Source organism: Lygodium microphyllum, chromosome 12 (assembly GCF_053477565.2).
Source record: "Lygodium microphyllum isolate KBCC chromosome 12, Lygodium_microphyllum_v1.1.10, whole genome shotgun sequence".
Classification (NCBI taxonomy): domain Eukaryota; kingdom Viridiplantae; phylum Streptophyta; class Polypodiopsida; order Schizaeales; family Lygodiaceae; genus Lygodium; species Lygodium microphyllum.
Genome location: NC_141146.1, coordinates 130,343,519 through 130,355,936, shown reverse-complemented (window position 1 = coordinate 130,355,936; position 12,418 = coordinate 130,343,519). Strand labels below are relative to the sequence as shown.

The 12,418-nt window shown below is 45.6% G+C and overlaps 1 protein-coding gene across 6 annotated transcripts in view; it reads right to left on the bottom strand.

Moving 5' to 3' along the window:
- Positions 1-12,418, bottom strand: part of HDA14 (histone deacetylase 14) — a 205,692-nt gene that overhangs the window by 154,384 nt on the left and 38,890 nt on the right. For all 6 annotated transcript variants that reach the window (XM_087690061.1, XM_087690062.1, XM_087690066.1 and 3 more), the window contains one exon: positions 6,307-6,408. In XM_087690061.1, the coding sequence (XP_087546187.1) occupies positions 6,307-6,408 (102 nt within the window). The remainder of the gene's footprint in view (positions 1-6,306; positions 6,409-12,418) is intronic.

The window sequence follows — 12,418 nt, the reverse complement described above, 5'->3', positions numbered from 1 at the left end:
CAGCACTTTCTGGAAACGCCAAAGCACTGCCTTTGGTTGTGTGAGGCGGTGTAGCTCATGTGGCGAGGAGCATGCCACATTCTCCGTCATATAGCACCCATTCTTGGATGTATCTCATGGGGAGCTTTCTGCTGGTAGGCAATCAGCCATGGCCATCACCTTTTGTATGAGGCTGGGATGCAAGACACAATCTTCATTATTGAGGCTAGGTCATGCGTAGTGGTCAGCTTGGAGCCTCTACCCATCCCCTAGGTACTGGAGCCCATAGCAAACTGCTCTGAGGTATGGGAGATGGTAGGGAGTCTTACTGGATGGCACATCTCGAAGGCGCAGTGTCAGGAGGTTTTTGGCGGGGAGAGACTTTCAGTACAAGCGACTTTGGCAGAGCTTTGGACCTCCATCATCCACTCCCTCCGCGGCCGATGGGACCAGGTGCAAGGTGAGTCTCGAGCTAGTCAGGAGCTCTGTTTTCACTTCATGCACACTTGGGGCGGCCAAGACCTATTTTTCATGATGCAAGCAAGCTGCCCTAGATGGCGATACACCCCCCCCCCACCCCCATGGCTTCTTGCCCCCATCCCCCCCAAACCGCCTTGAGAGGCTTATACACATGATTTATTTATGACCTTGCACCAGCTCCAGCTAGTCTGTCGAGCATGGGCATTCCGTTGTAATCAATCTTTTCGAGTAATATAATCAGTCACATTTTACTTGCAAAAAATAAAAAAAAGTTAACATTGGGGAGGTTTTAAGTTGTATGGGCTGATCAACATCAAGCATATGCCATAAGGCTTGAACCCAATGTTGCCATGCAAAATATCGAGATCTTCCAAAAAAAGCAATGGCAACCTAGTGTTGTTTCCCACCATACGTGCCATTGAACAAAGTCCGGTTGTCATGTTTGTCTCCACATCTAAAGCTGCACCACATCCCATTCATTTAGGTGTACATATATGATCCCAAGAGATCCAAGTAATTCCAAAATGTGTGTAGTCTTTTTACCAAAACATGAAGCGGATGAACCGTGTGGCTTCTTGCAAGAGGCAGTCTTTGACCAAGGTAGCAATGGTAAGTAACATGTAACCATGGCAATATAATCTTCTAGGAAAATTTGAGGCCCACATAGAAAGGCCATGCCTATGATTTCTAGTAAACAAATTTGTCTGCAAGGCAATTTGCAATCCAACAAAGCCATTGCTTGGGCACCATGTGTATACCCACATGATATCTCAAGTAATGCTGCCTCGCATTATCACCTTCCCCTACATTATCATTTAGCTATACATATATTGAAACAACTATGGTCATCCTCAACAGCACTAAGTAAACTTTTTGCTAATCTTATGCTCATGGCTACGAGGAACGAGGAATGACATAGGAATGGAAAGGCCCCATTCTAGAAACACAGATGGAATGGGACATTTAAAATAGGTAACATTAGAAAATTCTCACAATTCTAGAATAAACACTTCGCAAGTATTCACAGATGCTCTAAAACCATCAATTTAAATACCAAAATTAAAATGAACATAGCACCACATATTAAGACCACTTGATCCTACAAGAGTACATAATACATAAAAAAGAAGCTGAATAACGTAAGATTTAAGCTATACATGCAAGCAATGCATGAAGTACTTTTGAAAAAGGGGCCAAGCACAATGCAAGTGTTAATATCAAGACTCAACGCTCGAAAGAGTCGCATAGAGAGAGAGAGAGAGAGAGAGAGAGAGAGTGTGTGTGTGTGTGTGTGTGTGTGAGAAAAGTTGCAAGAAAACCAAGTCATGAGTTTCAAGAAGCACAAGCAAAAAATGATCCACTCTAAGGTCAAATAAAGTGAGTAAAAAGTGTTTTTCTTTTGTCTCCATACCACCCCGTCCCTTGCCACCCCAATCCCTACAAAGGGAACGAGACTAGAATGTGTTAGAGTGCCGTGAATGCGGAAGCATATGGTTGGACTGAAAGAAAATGAACACAGAGAGAAGAGGGAGAGAGAAAGAGACTATAGAACACAGAAATCTGCAATTAATGAATGCTGAAATGAAGAAGGCAGATGTGTACAAGGGCTGTCAAGTGTATCTCCACCGGATGATCTCTCTCCACCTGGAAAAAAAGTTTGTATGACCCAAGGCTGGCCAGCCTGTAAATAGGCAATAAAATAATCATAAAAATGATCAGGTCAGCCAGTTTTAACTGGCCGACTGCTGCATAATGAATCAATAAAATAATGATAAAAAATGCTACACAATAATGCCCATGCCACGTGTTATCCTACACAGCCTGTGTGGCCCACCCGACTGCCCGAAAATGCTAGAAATGACCTGGTGACTACATGGAACCATTCGAACTATATCCATGAAATGCATAACTGTCCGCAAGTGAGCTAATTGTACAACAATACGCTGCTTGTGCCCATTTAGGGGATGACTAAATCTCTAATAGAATGTTCGAACTAGGGAACAGCTACTAGAAACAAGGGCTCAAATGTTCCCTTGCCTTGGAATGCATTCCGCTTTCCTCGCCATCAAGGAACGACATTCCCCCATTCCAAGCCAACATTCCCTCCATTCCATGTGCTACGCTTATGCTAGCTTCAATCAACAAGTTATGCTTAAGCAGCTAACTTTGTAAGAGGCCTATACTAGATTATTTGGAAGTATTGTGAAGTGATGTTATGGTTTGCACAAAGAAAACATAGAATGTACAAACACAATAACGCAATAAATGCAGAACACAAAACACAAACACAGAAGAACTCTAAAGCTAATGAATGAATGTAAGAATATACAAAATGCTCAAATGCCTGTATGGGAGTAGTCGGAGAGTGATGTCCACCGGAGATGGATCTTTAGATCTGTAACCACTAGGTGCTAACAGTGGAAGGGCAGCAAGCTGGAAACCAAATGCAGCAGTCTATGGAGCTAGAACTGGTAAATCCAACAGTGTGACTACCTGAAAGTGATGGGCAGCTCATCAACAGCAACAACAAGAGGCTCGGCAATAGCTGTAGAAGGTGGGGCTGATGTTGACTGAGCCTACACTGAAGTAAACACAAGCTGTAGGAAGCTCTCGACATGGCCTGCTCTAACTGAAAACACAGCTGTCAGGAGGGTTTGGAAGTGGTAACCAGCAGCTGGAAAACGGTAAACAGAAACACTGGCCAAGGGCACCGCGGGCTGTAGATGAAATGGCAACAGAGACTAGACAGCCGGTGGAAGAGTGCTGATGGCTGAAACCCTACAAAAGATAGATGAAATCTGCAAGAGAGGGATTACCTGAGTGGTGTGGACAGCCTCTATTTATAGATATGGATCCTCCCAATGTTTGAGTGTTTTGCTTATAAGACATAGAAACTTTGGTAATCTTTGAGCTTCAGGGGTGTTTTAATGAGCTAATGATGTTTTAATGTGTAATGCATCTTTTTTTGGCTTAACAAGTACTTGATACTTGGGCACTCCTCATTAATCTCCTTACATTCTTTATCTCATCTGCATGTTTCTATGTGATGTCTTGAATACTGTAAGTACACACACCAAAGACAGAGCATCACATTGTGTGTGATTGGGTAGGTGCCTCCTATAAAGTACTATGCAGTACTGAGCTTCATATGCAAGTGCAAGCCATAGAGACAGATATTGAGCTTCTTAAGGCTATATGGACAAAGTAGAAATGCACACTGCTCTTTGTTGGGTGGAAAAATGCTAAAAACAACATGAACATTTTGGTATCATCATGCAAAGTCACAGTGTCTGTTTGTGCCATTGATGCATCTACAGCTAGGAGAGTGCTTACAAGAGAGTACTGGGACACTGCTCATTAATCTCCTTGCACTCTCTATCTCATCTGCATGTTTCTATATAATGTCTTGAATATTCTAAGTACACACAACCAAGAAAGAGCATCCCCTCAATTACTCACATTGCATGTGATTGAGTAGATGCCTCCTATAAAGTACTATGCACTACTAAGCTTCGTATGTAGGTACAAGCCATAGAGACAGATATTGAGTCCCTTAAGGCTATATGGACAAAGTGGAAATGCACATTGTTTTGCAATGGGTGGAAAAATGCTAAAAAAACATGAAGAACATTTTGGTTTCATCATGCAAATGCACAGTGCCTCTTTGTGCCATTGATGCATCTACAGCTAGGAGAGTGGTTAAAAGAGAGTGCATTTTTGGCCATATGTGCAAGGCCATCCATAACATAAGGTCAAAACATGTTGTACAAGTTGTTACAAACCATACCCCCAACATGTGCATCATCAATAGGCAGGTTGTTGAAACAAGACTTCATTACATTGTTTGGACACCTTGTGCATCCCACAATCTAGACCTAATGATTGAGGACATGGGAAAATACTCTAGGGAAGTAAAATTCTATCAGTTCCAAAGCATAGTAAACCTTGTTACTAATAGACCCAAGGTGTTAAGCATGCACAAGGCCAACAGACATTGAAGCTTTTACAAGCATCCAAAAACTTTGCATGCATTTCATTGTGTTAGAGAGGTTGGCCAATCTCGCCAAATACTTAATGCAGATGATTGTGATTCATGAGTGGGCAGCAAGGGAGGAGAGTAAAGAGCTGAGGTCTTTGGCATTTGCACATTTGATACCCATAGAAGACTATAGATGGTCTTGTGAAAGCCTTCAACCAAATGTACAATGTTCCAAAAACAATTGTGTTTTTACCCACTACAATCTCAAATTGCGAAGGCAAAAAGTGTCTCCCATTAAATCTCACCGAGTCAATGCTAATAGCTTGGCATTAAATAATGCAAGGAGGTTCCTCGCATTACAAAGGACAACAAAGACATTTGTGCAATGCTATTGTGAGGAGATCATTGCAACATGTCATAGCACTCAAGCCCATTCAAAGAGGATGACTTTGACCGGCGCACTACCACACATGCTATTCAAGATGATGCCAATGAGTAGTTTCAAGACTGATTCTAAAAGTGAAGAAGGTGCAGCAGATGGTGCACCTTTTGAGAAGAAGAACATTGAAATGTTAGACGATGATGAAGCAGCTTAGCTCTTCCTGATTCTATGGTCCCTATAGATATGATGTGGACAATGTATTAGATACGTAGTTGCACTATTTATACCGTACCTTAAGTATTAGTACCATAAGGTATCAACTTAATGGATACTTCTTTTCTGTCCGAACTACACTTTGGGATGAGCTAGATGCTCCTTACACTCATCTGATTCTCCAATGGATTAGGTTATTTAAGATTCAAACAAATTCTCTACCTTATTTTGTCAAAAAGAATCGGATTTTAAGCTGCTTTTAGGATAGAGTAACGTACTTTTATCGTACCGTACCTTTAAAAATCTTAAGGTACCATTTAGTACTGTATTTTATCATATTGTATAGTACCATAGTTTTCATACTTGACAACCATGATTAGCTACCACTATGTAGCATTTAGTATTGCAACTTGTTCATTTTTGCACCTTTGCTTGGAACTACTAATTATAGCTTGTTGTAGGGCTATGCACATATTAGATTTAGTAGTACTTGCTTTGTCATTTTAAAAGAAACTATATGATGATGATTGGTTTCATGAATTATGATTCATTGATTTTAGTCCTGATTGATGGATATGGTACACTTATGATTGATGGATATGGTACTCTGAAGATTCATGAACCTTAGTCACATTTCTTGTTTCAGGTTCAAGTGTGTTTAAAATTTTTGAAACTCATACAAGATCCATATGAAAATTCCAGCAACCAAGACTCTTGGCTACACTACTCTCAATCCAACATCAGTTGTACTAGGGCATGATAGCCAAAATTAGTCATACTTGGGCATGATAGTTCTGCAAATCTTATTTGTCTCTCAAACCCAAATCATCCACACAAAATATGTCAATCCTTGAGAAGGTCCTAGTTACCTTCAGATCAACCCTTTGAGAAAGACAAATTGGTGATCAAAAGGCTAGATGAAAAGGTATCCCTCTTTAAGCCATACTAATCAAATCATAACATCATTATGATTACCAATTTTTACTAGAGAAGATTATCCCCATTCACAACATCCTTAGTCTTATTTAAGTATGCCAGAGATTTTAAACATGAAAATTGGCTTTGTCATATGACACAATTCTCCTTTCAACCACACTATGCTTAGTCAGTATTATTGGACACCAAAGCACCTTTGTATGAAGTAGACTTAGTCCTCTCCAACAAGAATTGATCATTGCTCTCATACATTGAAAAGAAAGTTGCTTTTATGAGGACATTTTCATTCAAAAGTTGAAACAAGGTATGACAAGATTCTCAAAACAAAAGGACTTACTCTTTCCAAACCCACGATATAATTTTTAGTATGAACAGCCGAAACATCGTCAAATTTGGCACTTCCAAAAGTCTCAATCTTCAACACATCTTTTCCACGAAACTGCATTTAAAACACACCAGCCTTATTTTCGCGGAGCTAAACAAACATATGAAAAACTACACCACCATTTAGGATGCATTACTAGCAAACCAGTCTTCTTTACAAGCCATTGCAAAGAGGCCATCAATGTCCAATTTACAACAAATTTACAAGGAACAGTGCAAAATTTCTCAAAGGACCTCTAGATTCATCTTGTCAACTGTTACGAAATATAAGTTACACATGCTATAAAAAGGTCAAACACATGCATATGTATAATTTAAACAAATGCCGATTCTAAAAGCATTTATTGCCTAAGGATTTTCTTCTTCACAAGGTTCAAATGATTGATACAATCTTTTGCAGACATGCAATCCTCTTGCTGCATTGCACATAGATCATTGAAAAACACATAAAGAGACGATGTGTGAAACTAGCCTTCCTACTGCGGATGGATGGTAATTCCCTAATTACAACTTAGTTGCAACAGTAACATTTCTAACAAAACTAAGAAATGCAAATTAACTTACAATCTTGGACAATGGACACCTTATTGGCCCCAAAAACAACGCCCCTTTCGGTATTTCTCTAACTTAATTAAAGAAGAAGTTGATATACAATGGGATTCTCCCAATCCCCTTCGGTATTCCAACTCCCCTTACTGTCCAAAATGACCAACAAGTCTTCATTCTGATTTACCCGTTGATTCGAAAAACTATTGACTCTCACTCACTTTGATGGAGATGGAAAATGCCCAAAATTCATTGATTTGCTGGTCCCTCCACCTGAATTTGATTGAAAATAGCTTCAGCCTTGTTGAATCCAAGTCTTGGAGCTTCCAATTTCTAGCACACTTTCCGAGGTTGCTATAAACCCTAATTTATGCTTTGCAAATTAGGATTTACAGCAGAGAAATCTGAAATTTCTCAACCTCTGGTGATCTCAATGCTGTAATCTTCGAAGCAAGGATGTAGAAAGGTTGGGAGATGAGAGAGAATGCTAAGGAAAGAGAAAATTCAAACTTTCTTCGTGAAGAACTGAAGAAAATATATCATTTACTATTGCTACCTAGTCTCAACAACTTGTAGATGCAAATAACTAAAAAAAATCAGTCATTTATTACTGTTGCCCTGTCTCAACAGCCTGTAGATGCTGTCACTTGCTATTGATTGGTCTTCTCCATACCCCTAGCTACCTCAATAAGTTCTCCAATGGCTGCAAATTAGACCAGCAACATCTTCCCCTCTCTCTTGTAGCCTAAATACACTAAAATGCTTCTCTCCAGCCTCTAAAGACGTTTTTCAAACTTACATGGGCATTTTTGACAAATGGCAGCCTTCCCAAATGGTTTTTCTAACATTATTCATAAGTAAATATTAATTTCCAATCTTTAAATATTGAAACTTAATCTAATAATTATTTTAGTATCCTGAAAAATAATCTGACTGGCCAATAATTAAGTTGGCTAGGCAACTTCCATTCATGAGTGTCTCTGCACCATCTTTAACCATCAGATTGATCTTACGTACCGTTAAACGCCACTTCTCTAGTCTCACCAACTGACACTTATGGCCAAATGCATGACCTAGGCCAAAAACTAGCACCAAATATTTTTGTTTGTCCAATAGCACTATGTATCCATAGGAAAGATAAAAAACTCTTGCTCCCGCCATCGCCTCACGTCACTGCCCTCCGTCTCTCTCCGACTAAATGGCCGCCTGTGCCAGTCCTCCCCTCCCCCCGCCTGCACCAATCCTCCTCCCCCCCCCCGCCCTACACCCTCTCATCTGTCCTCCCCCCTCCCGCTCGACAATCCTCCCCCATGTGCTAGTCCTCCCCTCCTCTCGCCTCCTGCGCCGATCCCCCCCCCCAACCCTGCGCCGATCCTCCTCCCCCTCGCCCTGCGCCCTCTCATCTGTCCTCTCCCCTCCCGTTCAACAATCCCCCCCCCCGGCTCGATAGTCCTCCCTCCCCCCCTGCGGCAGCTTGCCCGCCGCTTACCCTACGACCGCCTGCCCTGCACCCTCCACCCACTCCCAACCGCCCACCCTACACCCGCCTGCTCTGGATCACTTGTACTCCGCCTTTCTCCCCTAGCCACCCCACTGTCCCCCCCCCCCCCCGGCCACTTTTTTCCCTTACCAACCCCCCACTCATACCCCCCTCCCTCAGCTTTTTTCCCTTACCAACCCCCCCACCCGTCCCCTCCCCCATGCGCGCTCTCCTGCCTCTTTCACCTTGAGGCCCGTTGGCCAGGCAGTCACACCACCGTTTTGAAAAAAAAAAATTTCCCTTCCCCCCCCCCCTCCTCCTCGCCATCGACTCCCCCCCACCTCTAGTTGCTCCCTCTCCCCCTGCAACAATTCCGCCCCCCCCCCCCCCGCTAGCACAATAGCGTGATAGGTAGATTCCCAACAAGGACACGCAATAGAAACCTCTGGTCAAACGCGGCGCATTCTGCGAGTGCCCCCTAGTCAAACACCTTGCGCATCATCCTCTTTGAGGAGCAGCTCTTAGCCGTCCGTGCTACAAAGCTAGAGTTGAAAGAAGCAACGATCTTCGGTCAGGTCGTTGGACACTCCCCATCGAGGGCCCAGCAGCAAGATTGGCTCCACTCCACGCCACACATTGGCACAGCGTAGATCGTGGAGGCAGTCCTCATGGGCTGAGGGATCTTCATGGTTTGACTCACCTCTGCGGACGCAGCTCGTGAGTTAGTAGACAGCTCGCCCTATGCCTCCACAAAGGGGGTCATTTACATGGTTCCCTAGTGTAGCAGCTTCACAGTGGAGTCATTTGCGCTCCACAATAAATTTCTCAGACACCCAATCACCTTACTTTTCCCCGGACTGGCGATAGAGTACTGTCAGTTAGTGGTGGATTTTGAATGGCTCTTTAGCATAGTTCTTCCTACCTCCTTCGCGGATGCAGTGACAACTGCAGGAGTCCCAAAGGTACGAGTGGTCGTGAAAGACATAAAGTATACCAAAGTTCCTAGAGATTAAGACACGAGGTCACTCCTTTAGGCAACGAGTTGGACATTGTGACTTGGTAACCAGGTCAGTGTCTGCGCTACCACGACTTTGGGCGTCAAGCAGTAGATTGTACGCGTTTCGGAGCCAAGGCGGCTCCGATGACAAGCCCGCAGGTGGACGCTGACGGCTTCATACGCATCCAAAGACGATAGAGAGCAAGACGGCAGGGGAGGCCATAGCCAGCTCCTCAAACGCAACCTCGACAACAAGGAGCAGGAGGGCAAGCGACGCCCCCTCGACACAACACTCCACAGTCCCCCCCTTCCTGTTCCACCCGGCAGAACCATAGTCCCCCACAGCCACCATCTGCGCCTCAGACTACCTAACTTGAGATCCCACAATCCCCACACCCAATCTCCCAAGCTCCCCCCACTGACCCTGGCCCACACCCCCCCCCCTTCCAAGGCCACCAGCAACCCCCCCACACCTACCACGTACCTCCGACCATCCCTCGATCCTCTTTCCCCCCACCACCACCCCTGCCGAGCACCCCCCCTGATCCGCACCCGGTGCAGGTGATCCCCCCCACACCCACCCCCTCCTCCCACAAGAGGTGATGAGCCACACACACCTACGCTCTCCTCGCACCAGCAGTTTTCTCCCTCCCACCCAGCCACCAACTCATCTGCCCCTGCCGCCCGTCACACTTTCCCGAGACAAGCACAACTGTTGCCACAGGAGTTCTTCCGTAGTGGCCCATGGTCCTATCTAAGAGTTGCAGAGTGTGGAGAGTTCCCACTACCTCTAGAGGACACGATCTTCATGGTTTGTAAGTCAAGAAGGGGCGAGGTCCATCTACTAGCACCATTGGATGAACCAAACTACATTTTTTTCCTTCAGTCCTCTCATTCAAGGGATTGGACAACAACACAGATAGAGGAGGGGTTGAAGAGTCAGGTGGCACACCACATCTCCCAGTGGATTGGAGAAGAAGAACTAGCATTGTTTGCACAGCAATGGCCTGGTTGCATAATGGACATTAACTGATCGGCTAGCGCTGAGGTCCCACACTTAAGCATTATCTTTCGAGCCCCTTCACAGTGGAGAGCTCCAAGGGATGTGATCGAGTGCCCCCTGGCATAGGCGGCCCGTTTCTACCAGTGTACAATCATGACTTTTAGCATGGCTAATAGATACCTTGATAGTACCACCTGGAGCATCTATCACCCCTATGGTCCGGCCGAGGGCCACCATGGGGAACTGAAGTTCGCCGTCTAGGCTTGCAGCAAAGCGAACTTACATGCCCCATAGCTTTTCCTCCTCATCGGCAGTCTCCACACCGAGCAGATGCCTATTCAGTCAATCGCACCTTGCATCCTGGAATGTGAATAGTCTCCACTATAGTGGGGCATGTGGTTCCAGGAAGTTGATTGTTTGGCACGAGCCGCAGCCTGCCCTTGCTGGACGGATCGACATCTTACTTCTACAGGAGCACAAGCTCACTCCCACCAAGGCCCAGCAGGTAGGCAAGGTACTCCTGCGTAGCTCGCACACTTACTGGGAGCATGCCATAGGTGCTCACGGTAGAAGTGGAGGTGTATGCACCTCTATTGGCCCGAGTCTCATCGCCTATGTACAAGATCACGGGAAGATAGTGGCAGGGAGGGTTCTATGGACCAGATTGGATATTGGGGACTCGTGCCTTGGAGTCCTCAATGTCTATGCCCCTACGGAGGTTAGGGCACGTAGCAAGTTCTGGGTAGAGATCGCAAACGGACTCCCAGAGATGAACTCCTAGATCGTTGGAGGAGACTTCAACAACCTAGAGGCTTTGGAGGACCAGCAGGAGGACAGAGGCACAAACTACCACGGCATGGCTGGGGAGGAGTACGAGGCATGGGAGGTCTTTCCACTAGCAGTAGGAGCACGGACGCCTGGAGAGACCCTACCTTCCATAGGAGGGAGAGGTTGTTGGACTTCTCTTGGGAATACAAGCGGCTAGGTGGAGCCCTACTAGAGCGGTTGGACAGGTTTTATGTGGGAGAGTGGGGAGGCTCTTGTAAAGGCCAGATTGGGCAGTTGGCGGGCACCACGTTGTCTGATCATTGCCTGGTTCTCCTGACACTAGATCCCCCAACATCTGCCCTAGACACACGATCCTGTCGGATCCCTAACTTTATTTATAGGAGGGAGGAGGTGACGAGGCAGATAGAGCAGATTTGGACTAGGGAATGTGGTAGGAGGGACCGGATCACAGAGGAAGTTGCAGAGGTCCCAGCTGAGTCAAGCAGAATCTGCTAAGAGGCAACTATATAGGCCATGCACCAAAGCTGGGAGGAGGAGAGACGCGACCTTGCAGCCACGCAGAGATTATAACAAGAGGCACCAGGGGAACCCACCCTCCACGCACATGAGGTGGGCGTCCGAGCAGCCATTGCTGGCCTAGAGGACAGGCGCTCGGATTTCTCCTTCCGCACCTCAGCAACTTTCTGGGCGCGAAAGGGGGACACGATGTGCAGAGAGTTTTTCCAGGTACACCAACCTCGCATTTCAAAATAGCAAATACGCAACCTTCGAGATCAGTATGGGAGGACTCATTCTAGCCCAGATGAGGTGATGGGGATTACCACCGACTACTACACACGCCTCTTCCAGCAGGAGACAACCTCAGCTAGAGGACAGCGATGTAGACAGCAGGTCTGGGATCACATCCCGTCCCTCATCACTAAGGAGATGGAACACTCCCTCCTAGCCACCTTCACAGAGAAGGAACTAGAGAAGGCTTTCCATACACAGGACGGGCAAAAATGCCCGAGAGAGGATGGCCTCTCTGAGGCCTTCTTCACTACCTACCGGCAAGTGGTGAAGGACCCCCACTGATGGCCTTCCAGGAGATTTTCACTTCAGGACAGATGCCAGGGAGTCTTTCGGCAGGCCTTATCAATCTTCTCCCCAAAGGGGGAGACCCGTTGCAGCTTTCCCAGTGGAGACCAATCACCTTATTGTCAGTGTAAGGCACTGGCAAAGATGATTGGTAGGCGGCTACGCCCCATGCT